Source organism: Amblyomma mixtum, chromosome 1 (genome assembly GCF_055824585.1).
Source record: "Amblyomma mixtum isolate Tamu chromosome 1, ASM5582458v1, whole genome shotgun sequence".
NCBI lineage: Eukaryota > Metazoa > Arthropoda > Arachnida > Ixodida > Ixodidae > Amblyomma > Amblyomma mixtum.
Window position 1 is genome coordinate 279,826,329 of NC_143012.1, and position 13,893 is coordinate 279,840,221.

The 13,893-nt window shown below is 53.5% G+C and overlaps 1 protein-coding gene across 3 annotated transcripts in view; it reads left to right on the forward strand.

Annotated features, from left to right (window-relative positions):
* LOC149371883 (protein lap4-like) overlaps positions 1 to 13,893 on the forward strand; it is a 165,985-nt gene that overhangs the window by 40,569 nt on the left and 111,523 nt on the right. Inside the window, exon 1 of one of the 3 annotated variants that reach the window (XM_089566195.1) lies at positions 9,065 to 9,342. The exons of the other annotated variants lie outside the window; for them this stretch is intronic. Within the exon in view, the coding sequence (XP_089422321.1) occupies positions 9,138 to 9,342 (205 nt within the window). The 5' untranslated portion in view covers positions 9,065 to 9,137. Of the gene's footprint in view, positions 1 to 9,064; positions 9,343 to 13,893 lie in introns of those variants that run through there. 3 annotated transcript variants of the gene reach the window in all.

A 13,893-nucleotide genomic window follows, 5' to 3' on the forward strand; every position in this document is an offset into this window, starting at 1 on the left:
GCGACAGAGTGGACAAGCTCGCACCTGCCCAGCCGTGGGCGGTAACAAGGAGGTCCCCTTCGGTCCATCCGATTGGACAGTGCTCGTCGACCATTTTTCCCCAGCCAGGGATCTGGGGAAACCGGACGATATTTAACTCGGCCGTGAGTGTGGCCGAGAGAAGCCTGCTAGCTCCAGTCGACTACGGTTGACGAAGACGTTGCCCTTCCACTGAGAGCCATTCTCAGTCCCGCTCTATGTAAATAATGTAATTATGTGAATACAGGTTTTTCCTTCACTTCCCCTACTCCCCGTCTCCGGCCCACGTTTCCTTCCTCCTTCGGCACTGCGGCGGTGCTCCTGGACCCGATGCCTGGTGGGATACGCTTCTAGCATCGACAAATATATCAACTGGTTGGCAGCGGCGGGATCTTCCACGCTTGGTCCTGGCTTCGGCAGTGGTGAGCGCTTGACTTTCCTTAAGAATCTGCCAGGCTTGATAACTCTGGAAATTTATCACTACCTGTAGATTGTTTTTCTGCACGTGCTCGCTTAAGCATTTCACGTAGCAGCTTGTATTGAAAGTCCTCGTTCGGAAGTTGCCATGGATTTGAGCAAGCTAAAGAAGCCAGAGTTGATGTTGCTGTGTGAAAAGCTGGGTATTGAGGCCAGGAAGAGTCACAGAAAGCCGCAGCTGATTGAGGCTATTAAGGAATGTGGTGCTAAGGAGGAGGGAGACAAAATTTTGGAGACCTGGGAGGTCATTCAGGAGGGAATCAGGAACGCTAAGGAGGAGGCCGACAGGGTTGAAAATGAACGCAAGGAGAAGGCCGTCAGGGTTGAAAAAGAACGCCTTTACCGCAGGGAAGCCGCTAAAAAGGAGGCTGACAGGATAGAAAAAGAGCGCCTTTACCGCAAGGAAGCCGCTAAGGAGGAGGCTGACAGGATAGAAAAAGAACGCCTTCGTCTCAAGGAAGCCGATGAAAGGCAACTTGCTTTAATGCGTTTGGAGTTGCAAACTTTACTGGCGAAGCGCGCCGAGAGGAATTCGACAATAAATCAGGAGGTTTCGGCGCGAAGTGAAATTAAAATCGTGAATGAAAACTGCGTGTCTTTGCCCATTGCCCGCGTCGCAAACGAGAGCCCGCTCGGGGTGCGTCTGACCGAGGCAGCCATCTCCCAAAACCTGCCTAAGCAGCATCACTCGATTTCCTCAAATCGCTCGGATATGCTGCCCAAAGAAAAGGGCCTTTGTTTTGGAGATAACGCTGCGCAGGTCCTTACCACTTCGAAGGCTCGTGAATTCGCAGCGCCAGCAGAGCACGTAGTTGAAGAGGGCAAACCTTACAGCGACTGTGGAGCTCCAAGCCAGAGCGCGGCGTTAGCTGAAAAGCGCGATGCCGCACAGATTGTCCTTGCAACCCAGATAGGCGTAGGCGCAGCGCAAAAAGGTAGTCCTCCAGAAAGCAGTCGCGCGCTGAAAGTGACAACTGCAAGTTCTATTGTAAGCGAGGAATGCGTCTCAGCGCTTCCTCGAAACCATGATCAGTTCAACGATAACGGAACGCCAGCCGCTCGCGACCGAAAACTCGAAATTGAGTTATGCTCCAATGAAACCAGTGTGTCTTTGCCTATTGCCCGCGTCGCGATCGAGAGCCCGCTCGGGGTGCGTCTGACCGAGGCAGCCGTCTCCCAAAACCTGCCTAAGCAGCATCCCTCGATTTTCTCAAATCGCTTGGATATGCTGCCCAAAGGAAAAGGCCTTTGTTTTGGAGATAGTGCTGCGCGGGTCCTTACCATTTCGAGGGCTCGTGAGGTCGCGGCGCCAGCAGAGCACGTGGTTGAACAGGGCAAACCTCAACCTGTAAGCCCGAACCCTGTAAATTCTCACGGTGATGAGCTAGAGCAGGCTTTATTTCAAACTGTCGATGAGGCGAACGCCGGCGACTTTACCCGTGACGGCTCCGCGCTACCTAATGACGAGCCAGCCCAGGACTTACTCACTACTAGCACAGGGGTAAAGAGTACCGATAGTAGTGCAGGCGATAGTGAGTCTTCCGAATCAGGCGCAAGTGATGACCTGGAGCTAGGTGAGGAATTGAATTCCAATCTTGTGTTACCCCACTCGGATGGCTTTCTCGAACTCCTTCGTGTGGACAGAGAAACGTTCACCGCTGAGCAAGAGAAAGACCAATCTCTAAGCAAGTTGAGTCCCCAAAGTGACATAGGTGTGTCACGGGAGAAAATACCTTTCCAGCTCCGTTCTGGCCTGCTGTACCGCCAGTATAAGGATAGGAAGGGTATCCAAAACGACCAACTTACGGCCCGCGTCGCGATCGAGAGCCCGCTCGAGCTGCGTCTGACCGAGGCAGCCGTCTCCCAAAACCTGCCTATGCAGTATCCCTCGATTTTATCAAACCGCTTGGATATGCTGCCGAAAGAAAAGGGCCTTAGTTTTGGAGATAACGCTGCGCAGGTCCTCACCAGTTCGAAGGCTCCAGAATTCGCAGAGCCAGCAGAGCACGCGGGTGAAGAGGGCAAACGTGGCCCTGTAAGCCTTATAAACTCTAACGGTAGTGAGCCAGAGCAGGCTGGATCACAAACTGACAATGAGGCGAACGCCGACGACTTAACCTGCGACGGTTCCGCGATGGCTAGTGACGCGCCCCGCAAACCAACAGCGAGGGTTTCCACGGAGCGGCAGCGTAAAGAGGTGGCCAAACGGGAAGAGTTACTTAAGGGGAAAGTGCGCCTCATGTTGACTGCTGCACAGAAAACCGGACAACCGGTTACCCGCCCCAATTTGGCACCTCAGCGCTCCAGAGTTCGCACGCGCCGCTTGAAGAGAACACAAGCTAAGGGGACGCGACGCGCGAACCCAATCCGAGAGAGGCAGATTCGCTGGCACGGCATTCGCACTCGTGCGCTCCCTTCTCGCATTCTGCTTTCTGAGCGTAAGCTAAACTTCAGAACCGCGAGACTTGGACGAAGAACAGTGCAGGGTCCCAAGCTGAAGTTCCTAGCCTTGTGTAATTTTGCACCTGCTAGAGTAGCTATCGGACCGCGGCCGCGCAGGGGGCGGCTGAAGAATAGGAAGCAGTAAATTCCTCTGATCGCAACGCCGTTTGCAGACGGATTCGAGGAATAATCCCGTCTTTTGTTTCTTTTTGTTCATTTAACTCTCTGTACAGAAATGCAAGCTAGAATTCCTAGCATTATGCAATGTCTCATCTGCTAAAGCAGCTGTCGGACCACGGCCGCGCAAGGGGCGGATATGACGCATAATCTCATATTGAGTTTAATGCTTGTTTTTTGTCTTTTGTTCTTTACACTCTCCTATGCGAAGTGAGAGCGAAATTTCGGAGCTTGGCATTGCGGGACTCGGTTCACATGCGTTGCAGAAACGTACGAGATAATGGCAACGCTGATGGCCTCTGCCGAAGCTTTCCCGTGTAATGCCCTTTCCTGACTCCCCAGACGTTATTCCGCTATGCAAATTTGTATTTTGTTTTTTTTGCTTTAGAGGGAATCATTTTTGTCTGTTTTGTATGTGTGTTCAGCAGCTCCACCTTCCCTTTGTGCTCTCACGGGCGGTGGCTTTCTGTGACATACACCGTGCTACGGCACCCCCCCAAAATTTTAGAAAATTTTCCTCCCTTTTGGCTAAACAAGCTCTGTGTATTCTGGTTTGGTCAAACATGTCAACTTTCGGAGGAGGACGTAAATTTCACGCTACAGCTCATTTTCTCTAAAGAGATTTTGTTGACCGAAAACAGCTTGGCAGTTCTTGAAGTCAGTTTGGCGCTTTCTGCTTGTTGGGCTTTGGACTTTGCTGGTTGAGCTCGTTACAGCTGTCAACGAAGCAAGAAGAACCTTTGGGCCCAGCTGTGACCAAAGGCCGAACGGACACAACTCCAGGTCTCTGCGCGCAGCAGCGTTGGCTGCAACCACTACGAGACCTCTTCGGGCGGCGGACGTGCTGTTGTGTTTCTACCCCCCCCCCCCCCCTTTAACTCCCTTTGTGTTATTTATTCACAAAGGAAAATTGGGTCACTGACCAAGTCAAGAAATGAAAAATGACGGTTCTCTTTGTGTGTTCCCGTCACACCTGTGTCCACTTCGGACCACGTGGGCCCGATCAAGCCGCTACCGTGAACAATCGCCAAGGTCGACAACCTCGCGACGACCATGGGAAGTGAGAAGCTTGGAATGCCCCTCCGAGCCTCAGCGGATTAGTGTGGCAGGGATGTCAAAGGCCATTGTCAGCCAAAACCCCAGCGAAATTCCTTGAACGGAGTGCAGCGGCGACGAAGGCAGGCGAGGCCCAGGAGCTATTGTCCGAGCAACCACCGTGAATGCGGAGGCGACCTGGCGGCGCCGTCACGCTGGCGGATAATTGAAGAATTCTGTGTCCCCGACTCGCGTTCTGGGCAATCGGCGGGGAGGCAAGTTCATTCCCCTGCTGAAAGACTTCAGGAGATTCCTTTCCCCGCGGGGCTGGATGAGTCAGCAATCTTCCCCTCTCTTCGACCCAGCTGCGACAGAGTGGACAAGCTCGCACCTGCCCAGCCGTGGGCGGTAACAAGGAGGTCCCCTTCGGTCCATCCGATTGGACAGTGCTCGTCGACCATTTTTCCCCAGCCAGGGATCTGGGGAAACCGGACGATATTTAACTCGGCCGTGAGTGTGGCCGAGAGAAGCCTGCTAGCTCCAGTCGACTACGGTTGACGAAGACGTTGCCCTTCCACTGAGAGCCATTCTCAGTCTCGCTCTTGTAAATAATGTATTTAATCATGTAACCTTGTAAATACAGTTTTTTCCTTCACTTCCCCTACTCCCCGTCTCCGGCCCACGTTTCCTTCCTCCTTCGGCAATGCGGCGGTGATCCTGGACCCGATGCCTGGTGGGACACGCTTCTAACATCGACAAATATATCAATATTAACGTAGGTTTCGGGCCTTCGCGCGACGCCCGGCGGTGGCCACCATTGACCTTGAAGTGAGATCACATGATGTGACGTCACGTGATGACGTCACACCGGCTGCAGATGGGGCCTCATATCGCGCCGTCGCGCGCGGCGCGGCGGCGGCGCCACCATCGCTGCATCACGTGATATGTGACGTCACGCCAGGGATGAAGCGGCGCGCGCCCGCCGTCGCGTCAGTCTCTGTGCCCGCAACCGCGCCAGCGTCTTTTCGCCGGGCGTGTATGCGGTCAAGATGCCTCCAAACGCTAAGGACGTTAATAAGAATGCAAAACGAAGGCTGCTTCGCATTCACTGGGCTTAACCTTGATAAGCCTCCAACTTTTTTTGCCCTCTGTGTATTGCGCTCTAATTGACGGTCTTTAGAGGGCCATGCCATCTATCTGTGGTCATGTGGTTCTGCTCTGTACAGGTCCTGTTGCACTCGCGCGAGGGGAAGTGGGTAGTGGGGGGGGGGGGGGGGGGGGGGGAGACGGTGCAGTCATTAACAGTGTAACGAAACAGCATGAGCTGTCAACAACACGCCCGTTATGTGTGTCGTATTCACCGCCACTAATGTAGTCTCTCGAGCCACCAGATAATGCGAGTTTTGGTATAGCGGGTTTTGCGCGATTGCGTGCTTCACGGAACAGCGGATCTGGAGTGCGTGCGCGAAAAACGCTAACAGGGAAATAGTAGGGACTTATAGAATAGGGGGACCCTATCGATTAGGGGGACAGGGGAATATCGAGGCGCCAGAACGCAGGCACAGGATAGTAAACGCCCCTCGGGTCTTGCACATGCGCTTTGAATGGTGCTCCGCTTTTCCCCTATCCTCCTAATCGATAAGGTTCCGCTCTATTCTAAAAGTTTCTAGTGTTAGCGTACGCACGTAGTTTCATAATTAGGCGTTGCGGCTTTGGAGCGCTTTGTGCGTGAAAACATGGCGGCGCCTTTCCAAGCGAGAGCCGCTCGCTTGAGCCGGACAAGCGGTCGTTGCGGTGCTGGTCGACATGTTTCCCTGTAATGCTGTTGCCTGTCACTATGACTGACTTTGCTTCGACGACAGAGTGCAAGCTGTAATTCAGGCCAGTTGTGTTTTTTTTTTTTATATAACACTCTCGATACCGGCGTTCCTGAACCTAGTGGGGCCTCCAGCGGCGCTGCAACACTTCTGAAACGGCTCGGAACGTGACAGAAATAGGTTTCCGCCTTTGCGACAGTTATGTATTGCAGTAATTTAACACGGCACATTATATTACGTTTACGAAACTATATTGACCATTACATGTTATGTGATGGAAATTATATCTTGCTTGAGCAGTTGTACCTAGCATTTCCTTAACTAGATGGCGTCACTGTGTTTACGTTTATTTCGCACAATTTTAATCGCCGAGGCATTGCTTGGTGACTTTACTGGCGGAAATAAGCGTTACTGTATTAATTTGCTCTAAAAGTCTCTGATGTCTAATATTTTGGCAAATTAGCGGAAATTGCTGGTTGATTGGTTGGTTTATGGGGTTTAACGTCCCAAAGCGACTCAGGCTATGAGAGACGCCGTAGTGGAGGGCTCCGGAAATTTCCACCACCTGGGGTTCTTTAACGTGCACTGACATCGCACAGTACACGGATGTCTAGGAAATTGCGATTATTTTATAAGGTTTTTTCGCCTCCGGGTAAAGTGAATCGCATTTAACGTTTTCCGGACGCTCTCTGCGGGGATAAGTTGCTTGCTGCACGCTAGGCTGTCTCATAACGGAGCTGTCTGTTTCAGTTGCAGCTCATGCTCACTTTTGCCCCGGTAGTGTATACGCTACGCGACGCTGCGTGTAGAAGTCGGAGTCGCGCACACATCACGCCTTTGGAGGTGTACCAGCAGCAGCTTATTTCGTTGAACGCAGCACGCGGATGCGCTGCAGTTTTCCCTTTTAGTTCGCCTCTGTACGGATACTTTGTTTTTTCGCGTTATTCTTCCGGTGGTGGCACGGCACCTGTTGTATGGATCCTCCGGCCTTTTATCTTCCCATCGGCCCCGCTCTCCTCCGCAGCGGCTCTTGTCGTCGGCGTTACTCCGCACGAGGCTCGCGCGTGCACTACACTCCGATAGCGCGCGCGGCGCTATAAATCGCGGCACCTTCTCCGGGCCATATAAACTCGCGGCGGCCGCGCAGATTTGATGGAGCCGGCTTTCTTGTATTACAACCGCCTCGTCGGAGGTGGGGAAGCTTTTACGCGCGCGCTCGGTGTTTACGACGACGCGGCCGTCGCGCTGTTCGTTCCCGCGGGAAAACAAAATAAAACGCAAGTGCGGGGTTCCTCGGGGCGCCGCCAATGTGCACCGGCGTGCGGCATTATCATTTCCTCCCCTCGTCTCGCGCATTAATTTGTCGACCGGGCGGAAAATTGGATTTGCTGATCCGAGGGGAGGAGGGCCGTGCTGCTTTTGCTTGGGCCATGTACTACTCGCCGCGGACCCGCGCCTCTTGTGTGAGCTCGGCGAATGTTGCGCATAACGCCGCGTCGCGATGTCTGGAACGATGGTCACACGGGCGTGCGGCCTTCGCGAACCGCTTCTTCGCGTTACTTTTTGCGCGGTGGCAGCGACGGGAAAGAATCGCGGGTCGTCCTCTGCATTCTGCCTGCCTCGTTTCGCATCCATCCCGAGCCACGCCGAGTGTAACTGCCCCGGCTCCGACGGGCGGGGAAATGTCCCGCGTTCCATACAGATGACAGCACCTAGCACGGCGTAGCATCGCAAGGTAGCGTTGTTGCAGGGTTGCTCCTGCACCTGTCGCCTCGTGGCAGAGGCCGAATGCGGAAGCTCGTCGTGCGCACCTCGCTGTGATAACGTGCTCCATTCTTGCGCCCCGTTTTCCTCCGCGACGAGGTGCAACGTCGGCGGCCTTGAGTTGAGCCCCTCGTTCGTTTCTAGTGGGAGGGGGAGTGCGATTCGGCCCCAGGCACCTGACTGGTGTTACGCCCAAAACTAACTAAAGAAAGTGTGTACAGCGACGTGAGTTTGAAAGCTAAGTAATGACGGGCGCCCCGTTCTTGCGCATAGGTGAGTACGCTGTCATTGAGCAGTCTTTGACACCCTGCCGCAATGGGCCGCAAGCTTCCCAAACAATTGACCAGGCGTTGATACGTGTACGGGAAGGCCAATTTTCCACGCACACAGCCTTCTCGTACGAAACAGGGATAGTATCGTGCCCCCTTCGATGCGCGCCCAGCTTGCTTGATTTCCGCTCAGACACCCAACAGTCGACAGTGCAGTCGCGAAATGCAGTCGCGGCGCTGCAAGGAAGCCGAAAGCAGGGTGCCTCAATGGAATCGGAGCGGACATCCTAGCCGAGAGATATTTCCCGGTGAACTGGTGAAAATGTCGAGGGCTGTACCATCTTTCGCCCAAGTTCAGAACCGGTATAGATATGAACGTCGATTTTCGTGCACGACATCGGCTGGTCATCAAGAATCCGGCGGCAGCTTTGCGGCGATTAGGAAGAGGTAACCCTTTGTGAGCAACGAGTTTTCTAACCCCTGCACGACGGGCTTGGCCAGTGACCTGACCTTGGAGCCCCCTCTCGTGGCCAGCGCGGGAGCAGTGCGCCTTGGCACACAAATCAGGAAGCAGCTGGGACCGGGAGGCGACGATTCAAATGCCCGCCAGGTTTCCCTTCCCTTCGGGAGACGTCCTAGTGGTGGGCGGTCTAGGCTGTTCCGTGCAGCCGTGCAGTTTGCAGTCAGAGTAGCTGCGTTGGAGTGGTTATCGTCGGGGAGGGACCGACCTGTGGCGCATGCGAAGATGTTCTTCCTCGCCTCAGCTTGCGTACCCACCTCTGGGAGGCCGCAGTCAAGCTAGGAATGGTTATTGTGTTCGCGGGCATGCGAAAGGGAGAGGGGAGGCTGGTCTTGCGGTCATGGCTACCGCTCCGAGCGTGAGCGCGCGCCGAGGCGAGCAGCACCCTCGGCTCCCGCGTGCTTCGAGGGGCGTGCTTGTGTTGTTTTGTATGCGTTCATGGGTGTGCGTATTCCGCTAAGCGCTGGCCGTGCGCGGCGTATTTCGCAACCGCCCCGCGTCCGTCCCTTGGAGGACGCGGAGGGGCCCTCTGCGGCACCTGCCACACCGAAAGGCCCTCGTAGTACGCACACTGCGTAGCCGCTTGCGTGTGCGCGTAGAGGAGCAGCGCCGGCAGGCATGCGCGATGGCTGCGGCGGCGCCGAAGACGACGCGGACGGCGACGACGAAGACGCGGACGTGGGGTGTCGCCGGCGTCGTCCGGGCAGGCGTCGCAGGCGCGGCGACCGGCGCCGCCAGGAAGAGCTGTGGCGTCGCCTGTGCGATGCCTTTTTCCGCTCCTCGGCGTCCAGCTCGTCCTCGTCTCGCACGAGCCTGCAGCAGAGTGAGTGGCCGAGTCTCCGCTTCGAATCGGTGCGCGACGGCGGAGGGGACGCGGTGTCCGCCTTCTTCGCTGCTCGCTACTCGTCGCGAGGGCTTCTCGCGTGTTTGGAAAACGTCACGCGCAGTATTGGACGTAGTTTAGGCCGGTAGGTCGTCACGCGCTGTGTAATGTGGATTAGATATATACGTAGGTTTCGATAAATGAGCAGCGAAGTATAGAAGGGTGTGCGGCCGCTGACAAGGACCAGAGCGGACAGAACTGCTACTGACTCGGAGGCAATGTGCGCATGACGCCTCCTGGAAAAAGAAAAAAAAAGCACAGAGTGCACTTGGCTTGGTCGTTCTTCTAATGGAGGCGCTTCTGTCGCTGGCTACGCATGCCTACTCCCTTCTCCACCAGCCAAAGGTCACAGACAATGCGGGGTCACGACCTTACCGGCTGAAGCTCGCGTCGTGTCTCAGGAAACTGTGGTCTCACTGTTCGAGAGGACACCGTTGCCTGGCGATCCTGTGTTGTCATCGCGATCTGTGTTGTCAATGCGACCTGGTTTGATGGTTTTCTGGGACGTCAGAGAAGGACCGCGGTCAGTGACATACTGTCGGGGACTCTCCAGGTCGCGAGAGCGGCAGCGAAAGCTCAGTTATCATAAGCCAGTCGCTCAAGGCCACGCATCTAAAAGTAAGTTTGATGTGCTTTAATACACCTGACAGCGAAATCACGCAGTTGTCGGCAGACATCGCACATCTGCGCCTGGACCGCCGTTTCCGAGTTGTGGAGACTTCTGTCCTCGGTAGTATTTCCTCGTGGCCACTTCTTGCGGATGGAGTCATACTAAAGTGCGTATCTTGTACTTAAGTAGAAACCTTGATTGAATGCTGACCAGGCATTCCGTTTCATTTTGCTCATGCTGGTGCATCAAAATGGGGAAGAGTTTTTCGTGAAGAGTTTATCGCGGGCGGCATGTGCTTTCTCATGCAGAAATCTGCCTCCTGATGTGATCTGCCCAGGCTGTTGTGTGGTTGTTTCGGACCACGTATCTTCGTCGTGTCCAGTCATGGGCAGTATCGAAGATACATGTATCTTCGATACTATCTTTCGATACATTTTGTGTATCGGTATTAGGTATCGCGTACTGAAAACTAGAGTATCGGAGTATCGGTATCGAAAATACATTTTTAGTGTATCGTGTATTTTACGATACTCGATACAAAAAAAATCTGCAAAAGCCCTCGCTCAGGCGGTAGTACAAGACGGGCGGCAACCCCTTCGCTGCTTTTTAGCCAACTCCCAAGCTACCACTTCTGTATCGGCGTTTCTGCGCCGTCCGACTGTCCGCCATCCCATTTCCTAGTTTGCGGTATACGCCAGTAGCCCTCGCCGCGTTACGCGCGGATAAGCAGCAGCTATGGCTGACGAACTTTGGTGTGCCATCTTGGATGGAAAATATTTCACTGTCACGTCATCTGATCAGGACAAAGTCAAGGCCATCTGCTCATTTTGTAAAACCACAATCAGCGGTGCCTACTCCTCGACTTCGAATTTAAAGCTTCACCTTAAAGTACGTAAATTTTCATAGCTTTACTGTTTTTAACGCATTAATATTTCAGATTTTAACTGTCACTTACGGGATGAAACTAGGCGCTGGACATTTCGGCTAAGCGAAAAAAGAAACGATAAAATTACGTCAAATTACGTTGTTTGAAATTTTGTTTTAGCCTGATGAGGTCGCTATTCTTTTCATGCAGATACAACTTGCTGGCAGTTAAGTACGAGTTGCACTTGAGTCAAAGCTGACTATCACGTAAACAAGCCTGGCGCGGGATTAAAGTTCAAAGTTAACTGAGCAAGGACGCACGGGGCATAATACGACGGTGTCTGTTGGATAAGGCGCAGCTGCGAGTTTTGAGGTACTGCTCCAATATCTTATACGCCCCTGCTGACCAGCCACCATTATCTCCTATCCGCTTTCTATCTGTAGGCGGCGTTCCAATTCGTAGATAAAATTATACGTATCTAAGTATGTCAGTGTATATGCCCCTATGTAAACTTCGTTAGTCGTAATATAACCTGTATTATACTTGATATTTTAGTGATGTATCGAAGTATCGACGATACAGTATCGAGTATCTGTATCGATAATCGAGTTCGGTTCTGTATCTTGTATCGGTATCGGAGATACAATTTTCAAAGGTATCGAGTATCGTATCGAAGATACTATTTTGAAGTATCTTGCCCAGCCCTGGTCGTGTCTTTGACGTTGTAGGTTCCGCGCGGGCACGCCTATATCAGGAAAGCTCCTTTCTGTGCCGATATGTGTAACCAAGCGTAAATAATCAGCAAAAACCGCCGCAAAAGGATGAGGGGGCAAACGACCAAGCGCTGTCTTGCCAAGCGCTGGTCTCGTCTAGATTCATTTTTTTTTTTTTTTACAGCTTCTCTCTGTCTCTGACACTTGACACTGAACCCTGTACGGAGTTGATGAAAGGCAAATTCGTGCAGAAGCCGCCGCGGTGGCTCAGTGGTTATGGTGCTCGGCTACTAACCCGAAAGACGCGGGTTCGATCCCGGCCGCGGCGGTTGAATTTCGATGGAGGCGAAATTCTAGAGGCCCGTGTGCTGTGCGATGTCAGTGCACGTTAAAGAACCCCAGGCGGTCGAAATTTCCGGAGCCCTTCACTACGGCGTCCCTCATAGCCTTAGTCGCTTTGGGACGTTAAACCCCGTCAACCAACCATAAACCATAAATTTCTGCCAGCTGCAAAAGTGGCACCAACATCGAATACCGCCGGCGTTCTCGCACAACTCCCTCTGTGCCAAGGCCACGACCCGAATTCAGACTGCTGTTTGTCTTCTTTGCCTTCTGTTTTTAATTCTGCAGTGTGCCGTCATGGACGGCCTCAAATAACGTTTCACGCGTATTACTTCGTGTCCGTCCAGCCTGTCGTCTTCCCGGAATTCTCGCACTGCAGTTACGGTCCCCACTGTACGCGGCCGAAGGAAAGCGAGCGCGTTGCGCCCTTGTCGTAAAACATTATCTCTGTGGGAGCAAACAATAAGCCGATAGTGTCTCAACTGCCGTTCACCGCTGCGCCTCTCGCAAGCCGTTCGCGCCAAGCCAACACCTCTAGGCGGAAAGCGAGCTAATATTTTTTGTTCTTTTAAGCCTGGGTTAAAGGGATGTAAAAAATGAATCCTCCTTGAGGATCGCTGGCACGTATCAAGTTGCTGATAGCAGTGAGAACTTCTGTTCAAGCAAGTACGCGCTCACAGCCGCATAGCAGCTGCTGCCGGCGCGGCTCAACTGGCCTGTCTGCGCGCTAGTTCCGATGCTAAGGCGTCGCTGAAATCAGCCACATATTTATGTTGCCACGAGTAGAATATTTATTATAGCTCTGGCCAATTGCAAAGCGCTGTAGCTTCGATGCGAAACACACTAGGCCGAACGACGGCTAGGGGGTAGTGCACTGATAGAGCGCCGTGCTCGCTGGTGGCGCCATTGCGGTAAGGTCGCGGCATCCGGTGCTGTGAACGTTGCCAACTTGTCGCTTTCTACCATGCTGTGGCAGGGACACACATTTTTCGACACGGCGCTAGAATTACGCACCGTAGACAGCACTCCTCGGACGGTACTCGAAGGCTGTACAGAAGCGTGACAGCGGCACTGTCATCACATGTGGTGGCTTTTCTTTCTCTTCTATTCTGTTTTGGTGTAGACACCGCGGGCCAGAGTGCTGAGCCCTGTCGGATCGATGCAACGAACGCTGGCCAGGAAGCGGCTGGGAGGTGTTCGGAAATCTATCGCCCGAGAAAGGCTGCTTGTCGAGGGTGTGAACTGGCCAGACGGCACGCGCGCTATGGTGGCTGCGAACACACCCTTGGGCGTGTTATGCAGAGGAGCCTTCTTGTTGGGTCTCCTAATCGACGAGGCACTTCCTTTGCAAGATGCGGGGCGCAGCAAAGGGCTGTGTCTATTGTAGCCCCATTTCACGCGCCTTTAACGATAGTACAATCGAATCTGAAAATTGGTTTTAAGGAAAGAAAGTGGCGCAGTAACTGTCTCACCTGATCCCCTCCATGTGGGAAAGGAGGAAGATGGGAGTGGAAGAAGAAAGTGTTGCGGAATAATTTCCACAACCTGGGGATCTTTAACTTGCTTTGACATCGCACATCACACGCGCGTCTCGCCCTCATCGAAACGTGGCCAATCGAATCTGGCCAACATAAGGGGGAGCTCTCTCTCCTTCTGCTCCCCTTCTCTGGCCGACGCTCCAATGTGCACGTTCTCTCCATCTTACCACTCTCCACGCCCGAGTGATGGTGTCGGCGCGCCCGGATTGCTGCGAAACGGAACGCAGCGGCGGCTGGGAAGGAAGGAAGCGTTACACAAGGCCCTCTGCTTTGCCATCGACTGAATGCACGCACTGCGAAGCTGCACCTCGGTGACGCGCACCTCGGTGACGCGCTTCGTGTTATCATCAGCTGAATCGTCTCTTCGGTTGCTCCTTGGTCCGAACTGTGCGTAGTTCGAATATGATTAGCCTTTGAATTGAA